This window comes from Anguilla anguilla, chromosome 13, assembly GCF_013347855.1.
Source record: "Anguilla anguilla isolate fAngAng1 chromosome 13, fAngAng1.pri, whole genome shotgun sequence".
NCBI lineage: Eukaryota > Metazoa > Chordata > Actinopteri > Anguilliformes > Anguillidae > Anguilla > Anguilla anguilla.
The window spans coordinates 22,900,550-22,921,752 of NC_049213.1; the positions used below are offsets into that span (position 1 = coordinate 22,900,550).

The 21,203-nt window shown below is 42.4% G+C and overlaps 1 protein-coding gene across 5 annotated transcripts; it reads right to left on the reverse strand.

Moving 5' to 3' along the window:
* Positions 1-1,566: 1,566 nt before the first annotated feature.
* On the reverse strand, positions 1,567-21,061 carry nisch (nischarin). Of its 5 annotated transcripts, XM_035388028.1 has the most exons (21): positions 20,636-21,059; positions 19,461-19,544; positions 18,953-19,135; positions 18,211-18,259; positions 17,309-17,472; positions 16,631-16,726; positions 16,430-16,525; positions 16,128-16,280; positions 15,824-15,892; positions 15,253-15,438; positions 14,506-14,634; positions 14,305-14,418; positions 12,884-12,992; positions 9,728-9,843; positions 9,464-9,528; positions 7,711-9,051; positions 6,937-7,123; positions 6,181-6,331; positions 5,953-6,081; positions 5,228-5,389; positions 1,567-4,148 (listed from the first exon to the last, which is right to left on the reverse strand). In XM_035388028.1, the coding sequence occupies exons 1-21, from the start codon at positions 20,903-20,905 to the stop codon at positions 3,508-3,510; spliced, it is 4,494 nt and encodes a 1,497-aa protein (XP_035243919.1). In that variant the 5' UTR covers positions 20,906-21,059; the 3' UTR covers positions 1,567-3,507. The 5 variants fall into 5 exon arrangements, 4 of the variants coding, with proteins under 4 accessions (XP_035243919.1, XP_035243920.1, XP_035243922.1 ...); XM_035388029.1 differs by lacking the exons at positions 1,567-4,148; positions 5,228-5,389; positions 5,953-6,081; positions 6,181-6,331; positions 6,937-7,123 and having other exon boundaries at positions 8,916-9,051; positions 9,464-9,550; positions 20,636-21,061; XR_004761967.1 differs by lacking the exons at positions 1,567-4,148; positions 5,228-5,389; positions 5,953-6,081; ... (1 more) ...; positions 6,937-7,123; positions 7,711-9,051 and having other exon boundaries at positions 9,510-9,528; positions 12,876-12,992; positions 20,636-21,058.
* Positions 21,062-21,203: the final 142 nt, after the last annotated feature.

Genomic DNA, 21,203 nt, shown 5'->3' on the forward strand with positions numbered 1-21,203 from the left:
GAACCGCCTCCATGGTTGGCCGGACATCCTCATGTGTCAGCTGACCACATTGCTGGATTCAGCACTAAAACAATGAACGATTACAAAACAATTAGCAGAATTGTCATCATACGTGTGTCCAAGAACTGTTTTATTGTAAAGGCCATTGTAAGTAGGCACTGGATCTGATTTAGCAGATTTTTCATAATTAGAGAAGGGACTAATATACCTATTGTGTTTATTAATGGGAATGATTTATGAACACACACATGCCACCTACAACCAAGCTTAACTGCACCCACCCAGAAGATACAGCATACAGTAACTGGCTATGCACAAGGCTTTAATGTAAACCACTAAAGAATTTACCAGCTATAAAAGCTATACACAATTACCCTTCTTCTCACTAAAAGTGAAAAAAACCATGAAAGCGCAATAACCATAAAAAGAGCAAAAAAACGACATTTTTTTGCATTCAGAGCATGCTCAAAATAATTAGTGACCCATATATGTACATAGCACAAAAGTGCTGCTTCATCACATTTCTGGATGCGGCTATTTCCTTCTATTATGCACGTGTCTTTAAACGCCATTGTTTCCAATTTGGAAACGAGAGCCGGAGAAAAGGGAAAAGCGGCCATCTTCACACTGTCATTAGAGACATCTGCTTCAGGAAACACACGGGATGCTTCTGTGAGCTCAGAGGTGTGGGAAAGCAATTTAGAATACTCGGAAAATAAACCACTTCCTCACTTCATTTGAAAACTTGCTCGACACATTTGAAAAGACTTTCTGGAACTGTTGACCGAGGATGTGAAAATCGTGTGATTCATGAACTTTCAAGACAAAGTTTAGTATTTCTAGGTTACCGAAATTAATAGGCTACTGGTAAATGTTTTGGAACTGCACTCCACGTACATTGGTTCTCCAGTGTGAGCACTAAATTTTCGTTAGGACACGAGGCTCAGGCAAGCACTCAGCTCTGTCAGCATCGGCCTGAGAGCCAGCTCTCAGGGCCAAAACCTCCACAAGCTGCCCCCGTACATAACCCCAGTGCACATCTGACCTGCAGAAATGAAAGGATGGGCAGACCAGTCACAGAGAGTACAGATAACAGGACTGGGTCCCTGAAACGATCTGTCTAATCATCACATTTCAGCATTTACGGCACAGTACACACCAGTTAAAAATAATATTCCTGAAACAAGAGGAATAGTCCTGCGGGGAAGCATACTGCATAGATCATTCTGACAAAACAAAGACGTGAATAAAAATGAATTTGTGTTCTTTGACAGGTCCATTTCCTGGACTATTCCCGTAAATCAGCGACGGTAAGCCTCTTTACATCATATTTCATTCCATTCCTCAGTCATGTAAGGTTCATAAATACATATTTCTTTTCAAATTTCTAAATTCCATATGCACGTATATTTAAAATCAAGAATACCATGGGCTAAACTTTTGATCTTGTAAAAATAAAGAATGAAAACTTAGTTTATAGGGTGTCTTTGTTTAGAACAAATCTTCATATAAACCAATTCTTAAGAACAATACATTTTTTCCCACAAATGCAACTTTACGGCTTAGTCATGTTTTCAGTTTTGCACCAACTTTATTAGTTGCTGAGTTGACATTTACAGTACATGGATGAAAAAACTCCACGACAAGAAATGGACATACAAGATTTCTGCATGACACCCAGCGATATATTGTAAAATAACTGCAATTACAATTATACACATAAATTCACCACTGCACTTCTAGAATTCCCATTTGTACTGGTAGAGAACTGATTTAAAAGTGACACTCCAAGATTTATGCCAATCAGAAAAGGACAGTCCAGTAGATTTTGTGCACCAGCCAAGAAAGACCAAGACCAAGAAACCACTGCTTTCAGTTCTTGATATTCGTGTAATCTGTATTCTAAAAATGACCAATAATCTCACGGGTGTTTCCATATTCCATTGGCTGGCTGGTTTTTCTTAAGAATCGGGGTGGTGGCCTCAGCAAATCCTTCCCTGGAAGAGCCTCACCGTGCAAGAAGAATGTGCCTATAATTGTTTTATTGACTTTGCATTTCTTCATATTTAGAATAATTTTGCAGCCATTTCTGTTTCTGGTATACGAGACATAAAATAGACATAAAAGCTATCACTTCTTTAAAATTTTTGTCTTCTTATATGATTATAACCTGATATATGCCAAGAAGGAGAAAATTCCAAAATGTATAAAGTCTATTTACTTTTTAAAGTCATTTAAATGAAGTACTTGGTTTTGTGTAAGGAAAACACAAGCTTTTTCAGCTTTTAAATGAGACACAGCACTGCTGGTGTGAAGACCATGAAATATCCAGACGTTTCCTGCAGCAGCGAAATCAGGCAACCTGGTAAGAGAGGTTGGTGGACATGTGTCTGTTACGTCTCCCCGACTTCCCTAGCTGCCTGCAGTCTCACCAGCAAAGAGGAAAAACAGGAAGTGGTAAGGTCAGCGCCAACAATACTGCAAGCTGGTCACTCCATCTACCATAGAAAAAGTTTTTTTTCCACCCGTTTTCAGTTCTGTTCAAAAGCCAAATCATTACTATAGCTTGTCCAATTATCCAATCTCCGCATTTCCATGTACAAAATGTGAGCAGAAGCGGTGTGCAAAGATATTATGACCTTCCTTTTACACCCTGACAGACAAGAGGACACCGAACGCCAGAGGCATGCCACATCAGCACAGACTGTACAGCCCCCGCACCGCCCGCCGCCTGCCCTGTGCCCGAGATAACAAAGACTGCTTTCGCTTCTCTGTTCTAGAACATTCCTGTGCGCAGATCAGGCTTTATTTATCAACAGTAAAAAAAACAGGCATTTTAAATTCCTTATTAATTCAGCCATTATCATGGATACATCATCTTCAGAACCACAGACCTAAAATATAACCACCTAACCAACTCCTTTACGTAAACACATGAAAAGTTGCTTTCCATTGGTAGTTTTAATACATTTAAGAATAAACCTGTAGAGGTGAGCTGAAAAGTTCCTTGGTAACATAAAATACAAAGCAAAAGTTCTGATGACAACATTTTCAAACACAGATGTTTTTCCTTAAAAAAACAAAATTTAACATAAAAAATAAGGGTTGAGACACCAACCTTCCTTGAGTCAAAATATAGATAAGTGTACTTCATTCAGACTAAAATAATGCTGGTCTACAGAAATACAATGTAACACACAGACAAAACATGCCCTCTTGTAATCATTTACATATTGCAGATTGTACACAGCAGCGATATATTACGTAGATATGAAGCAGCAAGCTATCAAGAAGCCAAAGACAGCAATAAATATCAAACTCTTGTGGATTCTTTGTTTAAAAAAAAAAAAGAAAAAGAAAAAAAAATCCCAGGATGCACTGTGAGGAAATGTCACATAAAAAATTTGGAAGTCTAGTGAAAAACCATTTGGGCATTAATGCCCCTTTTGTTTGCTTTGCTGTACTTTGCTGTACTGTGTGCCGTCTGTGTGCTCTGTGGGCGGTCCCTCAGCCTGTCAGCTCCACAGGCAGCTCTCTGCTGCACAGCGCCTCCCACTGGCGAGCCAGCAGCGATATCAGCCGCTCCCTGCAGTCCGCCCCGGGGACGAAGACGCACCACTGCACCTCGCCCTGGTCCCCGCCCCCGCCGGGCCCGCCCCGCGCCCTCTCTGCCCCGCCCCGCTCGTCCGCAAAGTGGTCCATGGTCAGGTGGCACAGGAGATCCGGGCCGGGCACGTCGTCGAACACGAGCGTGAGCGCCTGCGGGTACGTCTGGTATCCCATCAGCACCCGGTCCAGGTCGCGGATGCGCCGGGCGTCCGTCAGGCGGTACTTGTCCCTCTGGGGCGGCTCTTTGGCAAAGGTGGGCAGCGGGTAGCTGATGTAGTCCTCCTCCAGGAGGAAGATGTCGGAGCTGGTGAGGATGAGGGTCCTGGGCTGCAGGAGCTGCTGGGTTTCCTTGGCGACCAGCCCCAGGTCACTCTGCACTTGGAAGGCCAGGACGTAGAACAGGATGTTGCAGGACAGGGAGTGACCCGGCGCCCCCTTTCTCTCAGCCACGATGAAGGTCAGGTCCCCGATCTCCTCCTCGCTGGGGTACACAAACTTCACCTTGCTGGAATGGACCAGCTCGTAGTTCTCCATTTTACCTGCAGAAAATGAGAAACCCAATTTTCGCTCTATAATTCGTAACGAACAGTTATGCTCACGCTGCAGCACATATCGTCACCCTTGCTGTCGACAAGCACATGCTCTCCTCTGAAGTATGCAACGTCAGCTGTCACTATTTATGACACTGAGGTTTGGCTCACACAGATGCATGCAAGTTCATCTGGGACCTCAATTGTCTGGGGATCGGCTAGTTAGCAAAAAGTCAGTAAGCAATTCAGTTAGCGACCGTGGGGCCCATTCATGCATTAGAACCGTGCCTTATCAGGGTGAGCCACCCAGCAGCCCCAAAAAAGCGCATTTTTAACCCCTTTTACATTACAAACTTGAAAGGCAGCATCAATACTGAAATAAACAAATGCATAGGAATCCTGCAGATTACTGACAATTTTAACAAAAAAATAAAAAAATCTAAATAATGCATTCACAAGTACAATTTGGCTAGTAACATTATCAAAATTCCCAGGGATCTTTCAAAAATTTTACTTAAAGAATTAAAGTATTTCAAATGCGTATTTGGCCCAGGCGTACATGTTAAGCACTAGCAAGGTAGCACAGCAGTAGCATATCAAAATAAACTTGCATGCATGCATATACACTCAGAATAATGATTCAAGGCATTTACTGGAATTAAGCAAGCACAAAAGTTATGTTTTCAAATTAATTACAATGAATATAAATCTGCTAATTCTCAAACGAAATGAAGTCAATCAGTTAAAAAGTATGAGAATGGTTATTTTCAGAATTAGCCATATATAAACCAATGTAATTAGTTAAAATCTGTGAATGGTTCACAAACTGATTATTTATAGTTACTGTAGAAATATTATTTATGTATATAAAACACATTGGATTTACTTATAATGATTACATAAATCTGGTTAGTATTTATTTCATTACATAAATTCGCATCACATGAAGTGTATCATTTGGCTTACTTAAAAACGACAATATAAATTAATGGAAATTTCATATACATTTAAAATGTATAAATGGTAAATATCAGGCCTAATATTCCTTTGAGTGTACAAAAGGGTTCCAGCGGATGCTGTGCACATGCCTGTGCTCTTGTTGCCAAACTGGGAGTAGAAATCTGGCTCGGAGGGCTCTGGGGAGGGCAGTTTTTCCAGTAAAGATAACACAGTCATCAGCTGCTGCAGGAAATGGTGTGTTCCGTAACTGTCGCGGGTCAGACATGAGATGATATGATCTGCTGACGGACCTGAAAACACAGAGCAGGTTTGCCCAAAAAAATAAAAATGTAATGATGTTTCAGAAGTTTTTAATCTCATTAACTCCTGAGGGCTATCATTCGTTGAAGCATAAAAATGAATTGTACATTTGCAAAAAAAAAATGTTTTTTTAAATACAACATACATTATGTATTCATTTATTTTTTATACATTATCATGAACTGAGCAAACAGGCCATTAGAAATACCACTTCTGTACAACTTCCCCAATTATTCGACACGGTGGGTAACATTCAGTCCAAAGACATACAACACACTGTAGCACTGGCCTGCCCCTCAGCCAAACAGCAAATGATCACTAACGGGAAGGAGTGCTGGCTTATGGAGGGAGCGACTGCTTTCCACAGCACTGAGAGAAGACCCAACAGACTTTGGGAAGACCCAACAGACTTTGGGACATCGTTAAGGCATATCTCAATACAAGCAATGACGTTTCTTTGTGTATGGTTATATAATTGTGTAGGGGGCCTGTCAGTCACATGCTCTGCTCCTCCTCTTCCCCTTAACAGTAAAAAAAAGCCTGGGCGACTCACCAACCACTCTGAAGTACTGGTCGAACAGCCCAACGTTCACACTCTGCAGATCATTTAGTTTCATGGCGAAACAGTAGGAAATGATGAAGTCTGTCTCCTCGTAATTTGAAGGATTCCAGTTCCACAGCACTGTACGGAAACACAGAAGCACCACACTGTAGGTCATGAACCAACCTTGGACAAGGAGGTAAAGAGATTTCTGTATTCCACAGCTGGTGCTTGTCTTACATGCTTGATCGCTGAGCGTGGACGCGGTGTCGTCCAGGATGAAGTAAATGGCTTTGGTGGAGAGCATGATACAGGCCGTCATCTCAACTTCAGGAGATTTGTAAAACAGCACAGAGGACCAGAGGATGTGTTTCAGCTCCTCGTTCTCCACCTGCAGTTTGCACAGTCTGAGTCAATGCCATTTCCCCACTCTCCTCCATTTCACCTCCACAAGCTCCACAAGCACTGGCATGGCACACACAAAACATGGCCAGTAGCCGGCCAGTAGGGCAGCAGTGTAGTATGATGGGTAAGGAGCTGGTCAATGTAAATGCTAAAAAAAAGATCTGTGCAAGTTGCTCAGGATAAGAGCATCTGCGAAATGTGATGTAATATAAAGTAGCCCTGTTTTCAATAATTTCATAAAAAGTCATGTCTGACCAAAATCCTCAATAGCTCTCCAGTACTGCTACATAGTTAAACATAAACCCAATGCTTTGAGTAGTCTCAACTTGAAATGGAATAAAAAATAGAGAAATTAAAAGTTAAAGACCAGTGAATACTTCAACAGATTGTCAGATTCCTCAAACCATTTGGCTAAACTGAGCTTTTACTCAGTTTTACAATGACTGCTCTATGCATACCTGCTCTCTGTAAGCCTATCTGCGTGCGCTTTGCCAGTCTCCCTGACTAAGGTGGCCAGCTAAAGGCTTTGATGTTACTGTAAACCCAAAGGCCGCGCCTGTGTGACTGTGTGGAGCGTGTTTTCCAGACTACCTCAGCGATGTTGCTGTAGAAAAACTCCACCAGGTCGCTCCCCCTCAGGTCAGAAAGGAAGTGCAGGGAGGGAGAGACAGACAGGTGAGACGGACACTGGTTCTCGTCGGACAGCTTCTGGATGAGGGGATCGGCTGGGTACAGCAAGGACAGGGTTAAATGAGGCCTCTGCAGTCCCTGAGGAACGCTTCAAAGAGGAAGAAGAAAGGGGAGGAGCAGGAGGAGAAAAGGAGGGTCATTCTATTTGGTGGAATTTGCAATTGAAAGTATCAGCTTATATGCAAGGCCTCACCCTTCAAATCAATGAAGAAATATTCTGAAGCGCGTCATTTTAAAAGGTCAGGCATTATTACTGTATTTTTTAATTACAGTTTACAGTAGTGGAAATGTACAAGCCAGTGACCTAGTTTGTTAGCACTGCAAGGCGTGACATTAAGTGAAATCAAGCTATTGAGTTGGAATGAAGTTTGATTCACTTCACTTATTGTAAAGGTCTTTTTTAATTGGCTAAGTTCCCCAGACTTTTCAAGGACAGTGGGATATAAGTTGTATTACTTTTTCCATGACTTTTTCTTTTTCAAAGACCATGGGGAACCCATATTGATATATTTTTTCCCTTTACTTTCTGGAGCTGCCCTTGAATGAAGCAGGAAACAAAGTGTAACCTAAGATTTCAGGCCATCAAAACGTGGAAACATTGACAAAAGACTCTGTGAACAGTCGAACTCCAAAAACAAAACATTTGTGGAAAATGCTGAGCTCAGGTTCCTGTACCTGCTCAACGGCTCCCTCTGGGTAACTTTGGAGGGGGTCGGGTGGCTGTTTGTCTTCCTATGACAGGGGCCCGCCTGCGGGAAGGCGACGGTCTTTATGTCCCTCAGGCTGGAGCGGAGCTGGCCCAGGAGCCTCAGGAACAGGAACTTGTCGTGAGGGAGAGGGAAGACGGCCGTGACGAACTCATGGCCCGCCATGAGCTCCAGGACGTGGCCGTCGCGGAACCAGTGGCCCGGCAGCGAGGCGGCGCCAGGGCAGCCCCGCTTGGGCCTCAGGAGCACGGCCGCCAGCGGGATGCGGGTCAGCCTGGCGCCGGGCCGCGCCCGCGGGTCCTCCGGAGGCTCCCTGGCCAGCGCGGCGAAGTCCAGGTTTAAGACGCAGAGGTGGCGCAGTGTGAGGAACAGGAAGCAGGGGAGGCAGCGGGGCCTGCTCTTCTCCGTCTCGGCGGCGCATACGTGCGACAGGATGTCCAAGCGCGAGGAGCCCTTGGGCGTTCGGAGGCCGTCTGGGGAATGCTGGGTAATGGAGTCCATCATGGCGGGGTCTAAGAGGTGGGCGGAAAAGGCCCCTTTTACCATGCAGTCGCTCTCCTCATCAGTACTGAACTCCCAGGAGGGCAGCAGCTGCCTGAGGAGCTGCTGGGGCGTGGCCGGCCAGCCCGCCGGGGGAGGGGAGGGGTCCGGCGAGGCCGCGGAGAGAGAGGAGCGCATTTCGCTCAAACTCTGGGAGTCTGAGAGGAAATACCACCGTGTCTCGCTGGACCTCACCTTCAGCGAGAGGCACATCTCCGGAACGTCGAAGCGGACGTCCTCCACCTCCGCGTACGGCGCGAGCACTTCGCTCTCCAGGCTCCCCGCCAGGTCCTGGGCGCTTCTGGGCAGCTCTCCGTCTGGAACGCGGAAGGCCGCCAGCAGGCTGTCTGTCAGAGCCACGCAGACTGGCACCTGCGCCACGCCCTTCCCCACCCGGATGCAGTGCGCCCAGATCACCCTGGCGACGCGGATGACCTCCACCCCGCCGTCGGCGTCCTCCGGGGCTTCCGGCGGGCCGTCCGAGGAGGCGGAGCAGACGGAGCCCTCCTCGCCCTGACTGAGGCCCATCTCAAAGTAGCCGTCCCCCGAGCTCTGGCTGCCCCGTTCGTCCTTCCCCCCGTCGCGGTGTGCCTGCTCACGCTGCGGAGGACCCTTCCCCTCCGCCTCCGACGCCGTCCTGCCCACCAGGGCTGCCAGCTGCGCCAGGAAGTCCAGGTTGCCCGTGGTGTAGGCCGCCAGGGAGAAGGGCAGCACGGGGGTGACCCCAGAGTCTGCCCACGCACCTCGGTCCTCCGCACAGCAACAGCAGCTACAGCACAGGAACACAAATCAGCCCTGCCACCAGCCAGCCTAAGCTAGCACTGACAGAGGAGAGCCCTTCACATGAAATGGGGGGACTATGTATAAAAAGTGCTGTAATACATGGTGAAACTAAAATCTATAAAAAATACCCTTTAATAATAGCTGAGAATCCGCACTTTAACCACATGTGAATTGTTTGATTGCAAATTGTGGAGTACAGAGCCAAATCAAGAAAACAAATATATCTTTGACCCAAACATTATGGAGCTCACTGTATCCATCAAATGTAGCATCAAGAATTCAAGTCTGGTTCCCAGGCAACTAGCAGTCCCTAGAGTTAGATTAACCATATTTAAATTTTTCATGGGACCTCACAAGCTTGCTATGTTCTGGAGGGAAACTCACACACACTCCCATACCTCATCTGCTGCTGATCACTGCTGATTTTCCGGGACAAACAGGAAGCAAGTGGTTGTGTCTGAATCTGAAACAAAAGGATCTATCGTCTAAAATCAACCAAAACATAAAATAATCAATAAGCTGTTATATACGAATTAGTGGTTCATCAGCAGTATTGTCTGCAGTTAGTTCAGTTGTAGTTTTTATATTTTTGCAAAATCACGTGAGTTATTAATTACACATCTGCAAAGAAATCATTTTACTTAAATTGCTTAATTGAATACCTGTAAAGCTTCCTCACAAGAAGCATTTTGTAAATTGTAGCATCTCTGGGTAATTGCAGAATCCACAGGAGTCAGTAATTTACTGGTAACTAAGGCTTCTTCTGTACATATTAATTCTGAAAGGAAAAAAAAAAATATATATATATATATATAACTTAATCCTGCAAGTCCAAAAGCAGTAATACAATCGCTTCTCCGGACTTATTAACACATTTTCATCACACTGTAGGCATATCAGAACCAAGCAAAATCAATGGAGCTAAAATCAGATGAGCATAATATAATGAAGTTAATTTATGGGCTGGTTTCCCAGACATAGATAAAGCCAAGTCTTAGACTAAAAACTTTCTTCAAAAGAGATCTTCAGAGAATTTTTCTTTTAGTCTAGGACTAGGCTTAATCCATGTCTGGGAAACCAAGCCCTAAAAGATCAGCAATTTCAGTTAATGCCTTGCGGTTTGTGCATTTATATTAGTTTCGAAATATGTCTCTATTGCTTAGCAAGACACACTCTTAATCACCAATCAATCAAGCTAGTAGCATAGAAAAGAAATCACCTCTTCCATATGGTCACAATACTGAACAATAGTGTTTTATCGTGCTCCATAACAATGGCTATGATTTTCACATGTCAAAACGCAGTAGGGGATACGGAATAGCACAGACCATAAGTTAACAACTCATACCCACATACGAAACCCCTCTAAAGATGGGATTCGTATATTAGACTTCTGGTTCTGTGATCACCGTTTTCCACCATCTGAATACAGAAAGAAATTCACAAGGAGGACGGACTGTCTATTTTCCTTTTAGAAATACAGAAAATAGTAAATACTTAATAAAGCTTATTTACATGTGAGTTTTTATCGAGAACTGAAAGAAGTCCAAATATTTAAGGTTATTTTCAGGAGGACATTTTCAACTGAACCAAATTAAAATGAACAGAAACCACTGGAAAAGATGACTGTGGTTTGAAAAGGGAACAGAGTATGTTTTGTCAACAGAAAAAGAGGCCTCATGCAAGGAACAAGTTCCATTTTAAAAGGATAGTTCATGTTCTGGAGTTTCTTTACAGCGATGTTACATTTCCAGAGGCTGTACATATGAAGACATTGATTTTACAGCATTTGTTCACAATTAATATACACACAAATATCCATTTTAATATTGAGCCAGAACTTCTTTCAGGTGTCAATGAGGCATGAGCCAGAGGAAATGGGTCCAACTGGAAATAAGTCAGTTTTATAATCACGTAAGATACACACGTGCAGCCTCTGGAGGCACAGCATCCCTGTACAAGCTGCTTTGGGGTTACCTGAAATGTTTTCTTGGTTTTAATCCACATACTCACAAATGTTTCTATACCAGCTATTTTAAAAAGTCTATAGGACACCAGAAACTTCTGTGTGTATTTAACATATCCTTCTCACAAGAGTGCCCTGTTAATTTCACAACATTGGCGCCCCCTATCACAATGTCTTGATTCTTCTTCACAGGGTGCTACTGTACTGCATCCACTGGCACTGCATGGAGGGGAAAGGTTCCAAGGGCCCGAACTAACAGGGGCCCTCAAAAAATATTGGAACATAGGATTTTCTGGGGTAGTGGGGCCTGATGTGAGATCTTTTCATGGGCCCAATTTCCCTATGGGTGCCCCCAGACTGCATTTACAGGTCACACATTATAATATAATTATTAAGGCTGGAATTAAGTTCATGTCGAAGATGGTTCACAGAAGCTCTGTCTAGCATTTAAAGACATACTATGTAGGATTTTTACCTTGCAAATATTATAAAAATGACCATGTTCAGTCATATCTATGATGCACTGGCAGTCTTCACACACATATTCCAAATCCATGCTCCTCTGCCTGTATTTCTTCTTCTAAAATGTGTTCGGGACGTTTCTGGGCATGACGCTCTTTTCTGTGCGGGGAGGGGAAGGGGGAAGGTGTGGCTACAGAGCCCGTTAGCTAGCAACTGCAATGGTGGAGGTAAAGAAGCACAAGTACAGCGAAGCAGAATGACAAGCAGACAGGGCTTGTTCAAACCAGAGTCAACTGTGGAATTGCTGTTCCTCAATGGCGACAGCCTAAGTTGACTAAAGGGTTGAAAAGCAACGCGGAATTGGCGCGTTTTTTGTTGGACCATGGCTGAAGTCGGGTACTCGAGGTCAGTGGACGGAGTTGAAGATAGAGGAGGAGACTTTTTTGATTATAAACAAAGGACCACAGCAAGGCTACAAAATCCTTTATAGTATGCCTTTAAATGGCTAACTGTGGACATACTGCATGTATACGAGTTTCATACAAGTCCGTGCTTATTTCTTTAACACACGATTCCAAATGATGAGTGACAGACAGGTCTTGAAGAAGAGTGCTTGTATCTACTACCCTGCCCTTAGAATAAAAAAACAACAGACTTAATAACAGTTTGTGTGTTTAAATATAAAATATGTCCTTAACAATTAACTTTTTGTCCTTAACTTTGGCAAATAAATGTTATTATAAGTGTTATTTTATTTTGGTGCTAAACCTAAATGTAGCACTTGTACCTATTTGAAAAGAAAACAATTAAAGTTGCAATTAATCATGACTCCTTATTAAGGACAAACTATATTTGAATTATTATTTATGAAAGTGTCAGAAAGGGAGCATTCTTGGGAACCACCACAAAGGCAGCCTGAAAGACGGGAGGAAAGAGCTGGAAAGCACTGGTTAGGAAGCGTGTGGGCTGCTTCCACACTGGAATCAGGGCAAAGCAGGCACAGGGGCCTCACTGCAGTCTGAGAGTGACCTCTGGACTTGCAACCTACACGTCCTCCGGGGGGAAAACAGGGCATGAGACACACACGGTGCATTTGAGGGGATGAATGCTGCAGAGCACAACCGCGAGGAGAACAAAAGGTTTGGTTGCTACGGAGATTTCTTTGGGATTGATAGGCAATGGCCCCGCCCCTGCCTCTCAATAGTCTCCTGCGGGCAGGGCACTGCAGAGATCCCAGACTGAAGGGACAAGAGAGGCCACAAGAGAGGGTTGAGCAGCGGGCCAGACAACAGTCATCCCCCCGTTAGCAGCACCCAGTTTGTGAGAGCAGCACAGTGAAAGCAAGCCCCACCCACAGCCCTGCCCATCAGCCTGATACATACATGATTACCTTGGCTGGAGCTGGGTGGGTGGGACAGAGGGGGAGAAGAGGGCGGAGCAGCGAGAGAGGAGGAGGGTGAGTGGGATCCACCACCTGAGAGCCTGGAGTCCGTACAGATCTGACAAAGAGATTGTTAAGACTTTTCTTTAGGGGGGAAAAATTGCTTAAACCAACTACAAGGGGGAAAACAACACTTTAAAGTAACTAAGCGCTTCGTACACATATACTTTAAAAAAAGAATTATTAATCTTCTTTTAATCATTAATAATTTATTCATTCATTTGACAAGTTCCATTTCACTGCATTTAACTGCAGAAAAGAACCAAAAAAAGAGAAAAGGCTTAGCTCACAGCCCTGGCCTGGACATCAAAACCGAAGAAAAATGAGTAAGCCATTCACAGGCAACGGGAGCTGTGAACCCACTTATCTCCACAAGGTGTCATTAGTGGACCTCTGGTTTTGCCTTCATATGTATTCAAGTGTAATATACGCAGATAATATCTGCATTAGCCCACAGCACGCTAGTGCACGCTTTGTGAAGTGAAGCTTTGCATAATAGCGCACAGACGCGGCCCCCGGGTCACGCCACAGATGACCTGAATCTGGACGTCTGCGAGGAGCTCCTCCTGGTGCCGTCCAACGCAGCCCCAGACTGACACGCGCGCGTCTCCGCTCTCGCGTGCCCACGTCTGCAGGGCAGACGCTGCGCGAGCTGAAATGGCGTCTGCAGGGGAGCGGCGAGGAGCGCGGCGTCGGCGCCAGCGCGTAAATCTGCGCCCTCCCCCCGCGGCCGTACCCGAGCAGCGCTTCGAAGTCGAAACAGCCCGCGGGCGAGCGGCCCGCGTCCTCATCTTAGGGGCGGAGTGCGCAGGGAAACACAGAGCAGCTGGAAAACCACCCCGCTGTGCTACGGGTTCATTACTGCAGGCCTTCTGATCGCTGCACTGCACATGCAGACAGTGTAAACACCTACACTCCCCCATTTTGCCTTATTCTCAAATCTCATACTCAACTAAGGGGGTCCTCTAATGCTGAAACTACAGCAGTTATACTGGCAGAAGGGGGGAAATTAAGTGTCATTCTATAGCATCTTAACAAAAAAATCTGAAAGGGCCAAGTTTGATCAGGAATTCCTAATGAAATTCTGTTAGTGCTACTGATACTACTGAAGCAGTGTTTTCAGGGAGGACTGGATATAAAAAGTGACAATCATACATAAAACTGGACTGGCCGCTCTCAATACTGCAGCCACAGTTTTGAAGTGTGATACATTATGTTCTCTTACCTGCAGATACTTTGACCGGAAGTAATGGAATGGTGGAATAAACTAAAAAAAAAAAAAACTCAAACAACAAGAAACTGCAACTAAATCTACCCACTTCATTTCTACACCAGAATTAATAACGGAGGGGTGCCAATTTGCAACACACCTTCTTCTCACTGTTTGCCATTCGGTCCTTCGCTTCTTTGGCTTTCTGTATGGCTTTCAGTACCTCCACCGTGTCCAGCTCCTTTTCGGTCGTGGCAGTGCCGTCTAGGCAGACCTGAAACACACCATATGAAAGGTTTCGCCTCCTGCGGAGCTGAACTTCATTTTAATAGGGCGGGGCAGTGCCAACCAAAGGGCCTACCTCTGAAGCCCGGTCCCAGAACTGCGCCAGAACCTTCGTTCGGTAATCCGGGATGATGCTCAGGGGGTTCTTGATGAGGGACAGCTTTTCCAAACACGGCAACATCCCGATCGGTTTAATCTCTTCAAACTGGGGGCAAAAAGGGAAACTGCACTGAGAGAATCGGAGACAGTCCTTTATACCATGACCATATACATCTTAAAACTGACTCAATTACATGTTTTCGAAGGTGTTTCCTCTCTTCAAGAAGGCAACAGTGACCCTTCAATTAAATGATCAACATTTACTGGTCATTTCTGTTTACAATTCAATTGCAAATGTTAATTATATAACCAATGGAATTGGCTGAACAATCACCAACACCTATCATCTGGGGTGTGCCCATTATGGTGGAATATATTAAAAGAACATTCTTCATTTCACTTTTGAGAAAGGGAAATCATTTAAAATGTTGAAGATTTTAACCCAGTTTCATCCAGTTTTTTAAGATGGAATCAATCTACAAGTAAAGTTATTTATAGGGATTGTAAATATATATCTGCTGCTGTGAACAAAAGCCAAGCATCACCCCCTTAATTTAACACCTAACTTCATTCGTTCTGTTAAAGATATGACACTTCATCATGATGGTCGGAAACTCAATAAAAACAGAGGAAACACAGCTACCACAAAGCCACACAGCTACCATGGTGATGCTGACAATGTTAGTCAGAACTCCTCCCCCTGTCTGAGAAGGAGAAACAATACCTGTGACAGTTTGTTGTTGCTCAAGTCCAAATTCACAAGGGAGTAAAGTTTATTAAGACCAGAGAGACTTTCCAGCTGATTCCCAGCCAAGTTGAGAGTTTTGATGTTTCCAAGCTTTGTGTGAACTCCCTCCAGTACAGTGAGCTTATTGTAGGACATATCCAAATGAATCAGATTATACAGATGCTGGAACGACAATCACCCACAGGATCAAACAATTGCCAACACAGAACCAGGTATTATACACATGTCCTTCCATTATCTTTTGTTCTAGGCCTAAATTGTACATTTAAATGTAAAAAGGAATCCGCAATTGCTTTTCACTCAAAATATTCAGTGCTTCTTTCTTTGTCTGAATCAAAGACAACCAAATGCACTGCACTAACACCAAATGCAACCAAAGGTAAGCAAACACAAAGCTGTGGTCTGTGCCCTCAATGTTATTCTAAGGACATTTAGCTGGTTCTTCCATTTAGAGAAAGGCCAGTGAGTGTGAAACAGTAAACATTTTTAAAACGTAGTAAACAAATACATTATTTTATGAAAATTCAAGTAAAGCATACATCATTACCTGCAAGTTTTCCACCCGAGAAAGTTCATTGTAACTTAGGTCTAGGAATTCTACCTTTGGTATTAATTTCTGAAGAAAAAAGTAAAGCAAGAAATAGCAAAGTCATTCAGAAATAGATTTTCATTAATTTATTTTACATGTTTTCTTTTATTTTTTAACAAATTGAGACAGTGGTGCACCATTTACCCTGTATACTGCTGGAGCACTCCAAATAATACAATTATTTTAAAACAACAAAATGTGTTAAGCACTAGAAGAAAATACAGCTTACAAGACTGATGGAATAGCCGGCAGATCCACTTACCACTGACTCATCAATGCAGTTTATGTGATTGTGGCTCATATCCAGGGTAGTCAATGTCCCCCATGTTGGAATTATGGCAGTAACGGGGCAGTCAGTGGCCACTCCCTCTGCCTCCCATTGGGCAAACTCAGCAGATTCTGGAACCAGGATATCCTGCAAACGCAGCAGTGGGGTTAGCAGCGAACAGCAATAACTGAGTATTAGTAAGACTGTTTTGTGTCTTTCTCCCTCACACATCACAATTCACTGTTATTTCCAATTTCCACATTTCAAGTTGAGTAAATACATAATAAGGTTTATACCTTCATTGATTCCGCAGAGTAATGAATGCTCATTGTAGCCAGAGTTGCTCTTAAAGAGGGAAGCCCTACGATTTGTTTAGAATCACACTGACTGATCTGCAATAATTAAAACATGTTATTTCAGCACATTTCAGAATAATCATTTGTCTACTGCCAGCAAGACAAAACATGCTGAAGTGGTTGCACAGGCTTTGTCACTACCTCAATCTGAAGGAGAGATTTGAAGACTGACAGGTCAAACGGGAGAAGGTGTTCCTGAATGTTGCTGGTGCCAACCACTCCCCTTGTGCCTGGAATCTAATGATTGAAAAACATGACACATTTTTTGCTTTTGTTTCAGCAAAAAATACATAAATAAAAGTAAAAGACATGCATATGTGGATTTCAGAGTTCCAAGAGGCTAATTCCTGTGTAATCACCAAATAAAGATGCATATTTACTTTTTGCACATTTATAAACAGGAAAATATTTTCATAATTTGATATGAAGTATGTTGTTCCTAAATATAAGAGCTGGAGACCTTCACAATGTGTCTATTCTTTATGAATATTAATTTCCAAGTTTACTTATGATTGACTGCCTGTTTGATGGCTGCACTGCAGATTGGTTAAATGCAGGTGTCATGTTACTCAAAAAACATGGTCTACAAATTTACCAATGCAAAATCAGAGAGCAAGTGAAAGAATTTTGTTGCTTTCAGGATTTAAAACAAATTCTTACCTAATCTCAACTGAACAAATAGTATTTTATTTATTTGGTTCTTTGTAATGTAATGTGACTGTTGAAGAATACTTCTGCTGCAACTACTTCAAAATTATGAGTTGGATTGAAGGTTCAACTCACTAAAATGCATGTTTGATAAGAGAAGTAAACCCTTACCTTAAGATATTTCAGCCTGCAGGTGAAGTCCAGAATGTGTCCAAGGTCTGCCGTGGCATCTCCGTTAGCACAGGTGGGTTTGGCCAGTCTCAGCTGCTGGGTTACAGCATACAGCTGCAGCGGGCTCAGCAGGTACACCTCTCCCACAAGCAGCAGCTGCTCACCTGGAAACAAGGAGTTATACACAATGAGGCAAACACACATCTGAAAAACTTTTAATCAAATAGAACTCCACCTGTAGAAAGTGCTGGCAGTTTAAACCGAGGTCCTGACTCACTCAGGACATTAAAGATCCCTTGGCACTTTTTGAAAGAACTGTAGTGTTTTAACCTAGTTATCATGGTAAAATGTCTGCAAAAATTGATCGCTAAATCAGGTCACCCAATCATCCCCTACATCTCACTGGCTACACAGTAGGAGTGCCCACTTTATTTTTGCAGGTCATCACTGCAGAGAACTTCATTACACTGTAAAGTGTTCTTCAGTGACCTATCTGCCTAATTAAAAGTAAAATAAAATGACGAATTCCACAGACACTGGTCAAATTGGAAAATGCTCCTGCAGATCCCTAATAATTATCAATGAAATGTTAGTAATATGCATAAATTTTTTAGTGTTTAAAGTATTTCATATAAACCTTTTGACCCATCTCAGGTTCAAACTGTACTTGGTCAAGAGGTGGATTTTTTAAAACACCATACTCAGATTTATTAGAAAATTTAAAGCTATTTATTATCCCCTTACTCTCTATGTATGCATACGTGTTTGCCCCATCAAAAAATATTAAATAAAAAAATTCACTAGTTCATTATATATATGTGTACAATAGTACTTGGTACAATATATACATATATAATGGCACTTATTGGTATATATGTATGTATAATGGTACTTAATGGTACCTTTGTGAAACAGTTCCTCTGCCAGTGCAGCTGTGATCCCATTGATTTCCTGAAAAAGGGACAGAAAAAGTCATGCTTTTAAGATAACCAAATTTATCACAGGGCAAAAAACAGAAACTGCATTACACAAATCAAACATTCCTATCATTTATCTGGTTACTAAAGATCAAACGCTGGCCCCCACTCCCCAAAAAAACAGTAAATAACCTTATGCAATGCACATTCTTGTGTGGCAATTAAAGACAATAAGCAAAGCCACGGGAGAGACTTCCAGTCATTAAATATATTCATTCCTGTCACATGACTGTTCACCCCTACAGCAGTCATGTATTAACAATGTCGCTCTCTGTAGTGATCCAAAGTCCAGCGTCTCTATGTGCTCAATGATAAAAGGTTAACATGTGGGATATCATTTACACAGACATAGTAACATCTTTTTCTTTAATATTCTTTATTAAACAATGTCAAACTGAGGAATTAAAACAATTTCTTGTCAACAAATCTGCTGATGCAGCGATAAAGAGCTAGACTAGAACAGATTAGTGTGATTAGGAAGATTGCATTTTTTAGATCCGTCGCATAGGATAAGATGAGCCGTTCTATTGATAAAACAACAGATGCCATTCATGAAAATGTGATGACCAATTTGCACACAGAGAAGGAAAAAGGGCCATTTGAAAACCTCTATGAAACAATACATACAAAGATATTTAGCAAACATGAAAATAAAAAGCGCACTTACATATAAATGAAAATGCAGAAAACAGGATAAGACTTTGGGAGCAGCCAAAGGGAATTTGACAAGGAGCGTTTGAAGGTAGACCTCTAGTTCCTTTTGTCGTTTCTCCACCAAGCTTTTGGAATTTTTCCCGATCATCTTCTTGGGTGGTAGCAGATTTTTGTCAATTTTCTTTTCTGTAGTGAGCTTTTTTTTTGCAGGGGGGGAAGAGGTTACATTTTTATTTAAGCAACACTATCAAGTGTCACATCAGTACCGAATACTTAACAGCAGCACATCCAACATCACTAATTATATTTGCTGCAATATAGTTTTTGTGATTACTCAACAGTTTATTTTTTCTATATGTATATGCAATTTGTCACATGAATTGTAAGCATTTTAAATAATATGTTTTATGAGGAGGTCCTACTAATATGACACCTGAAGGATTTCTAATCTCTGCTGCCCTTACCACTTTGGGGTGCTGTAAAACCTGTGATCACCAAAACCGTAAATGTGGCACATTCACCTTTTCATGGAGATCATGGAAATCACTGTAACGATGTTTTATTGTCCACTTGTGATCCCCAACTGTCACTTCAATGACGTAAACCTGAAGGTAGTTAAAGGGATTTAATGAACACATAAAAACGTGTCGCTACTTCTTTCAAATATGCAACGTTAGCTACAGTATTTATTATAGCTACACAACTAAGTTCCTTGGAAATATAATTCGTCTTAACTGTCAGAGATCCAGTTTAAAACATTATGTAACAAACTACCGTAAACGACCTTAATGAATCGACAATGACTAGACTCGTCCGGATTTAGCCACCTGACAGCAACAAGTACAAATGTCATAAAAATCTCTGCTAAGCCAGCTGTTCATTTCGTGAGAGACAACTAGCCCCTTCACTCTCATAATGCAGGAGCTATCTCATTTGTCTTAACTTCTACTGACCCAACATTCAACCGTAACCTTACCGTTTGACAAATGACGGATGTAACTATTAGTATTACATTAGCGTATGCGTTAGCTACATCAAGATAACCTTCAGCTAGCCAACGTTAACTAATCTATAGCGATACTAATTTTCAGCGTTACTATAATATCGTATACATCAAACTAAAACATAATATGGAGAAACATAATAACATACTACCATTAGAGTAATACTTCACATTAGTTCAAATAATTCCTTGTTCTAATGTATAAATAAAGGTAGAGCGTAACGACATTTGCTGCCGAAAAACAGAAGCAGAAAAATCACGGATCTACACATCATACTGGACATTATGACATAGCGTAAGCTACCTAGCTAACAATGTTAGTTATGTACCCTAAGTGCTAGCGAGATGATTGTCTCGGTTATATATTAACATCAGTTGTTAATAATCTTGCTAGCCCAAGGCAACTCTAAATCATATCTTAAAAGTCAGTTACATAGGTAAAGTTAACTAGCCATCCTATATAATTGTAACAAGTTTTAGAATACTGTTAGAGCTAGCTACGTCAGAGTGTTCAACTTACAAGCTAGCCTACCTAAATAAGTATTGTATCGACCAGCTAGCTATCTAAATGTTTAAAAATCAAATTACAAATTCCGTATATTAGCCCTGTCTTGGCCAGCTAGCGTTAGCTTCTAACTATCATAGCTAACAATATTAGCAAACATTAGCACCATTACTGTATTTGCGACCTACAGTGTAGTTCTCCACTAGCTCCGATCCGACGATGCGGATCTTCTTCTGTTCAGTGATGTCCTCAGGGAACAAAGCAGAATCCATTGTCGGTGCCAATTCTGAAACCCGTGTAAAACTAAACTGATGAATGTATTGTGTCGTTCGGATCCTCGGTCGACATCTCTTGTAGCCTATGTCGGGGTGCTTTTTTAGTTTCTTTTCTACTCCATCTTCATGTTGTGTTTTCCTGCAGCAGTCTGATTCAAACTTGGAAAACTTTATTAACAGCATACGTAATAGCACACGAACAATGGAGTTCGGAACGAATCAGCAGTGGTGGAGAAACCGTCTGCGAAATGACAATCATGTGAACGTTTCATCCTGTCCACTGTTTGCCATCCGAGTTTTGCAAACGTTTTGAACATTTACTTTCTCTGTTTTTCAGTTGCAAAACAGTAAAACGGAGGAGACTAATGAGAGGTGGGCAGGGGAAAGGAGGGGTCATGTCAATGTTCAAGTTGACAATTAAAACGAGACGAGTCACATCGCGGTTTGACCACACTCAGGAAGCATTGCCACTTCAGTCTTG

Bases quoted from the DNA above. Each gene is read 5' to 3' on its own strand.
- nisch (XM_035388028.1), bottom strand. From the start codon at position 20,905: ATGCTGTTAATAAAGTTTTCCAAGTTTGAATCAGACTGCTGCAGGAAA. The intron at 12,993-14,304 runs GTGTGTTGCAAA...TCTCTTTGTCAG, and splicing joins TGGCAAACAGTGAGAAGAAG to ATCTGTACGGACTCCAGGCT. The intron at 6,082-6,180 runs GTAAGACAAGCA...GTTTCCGTACAG, and splicing joins CACGCTCAGCGATCAAGCAT to TGCTGTGGAACTGGAATCCT.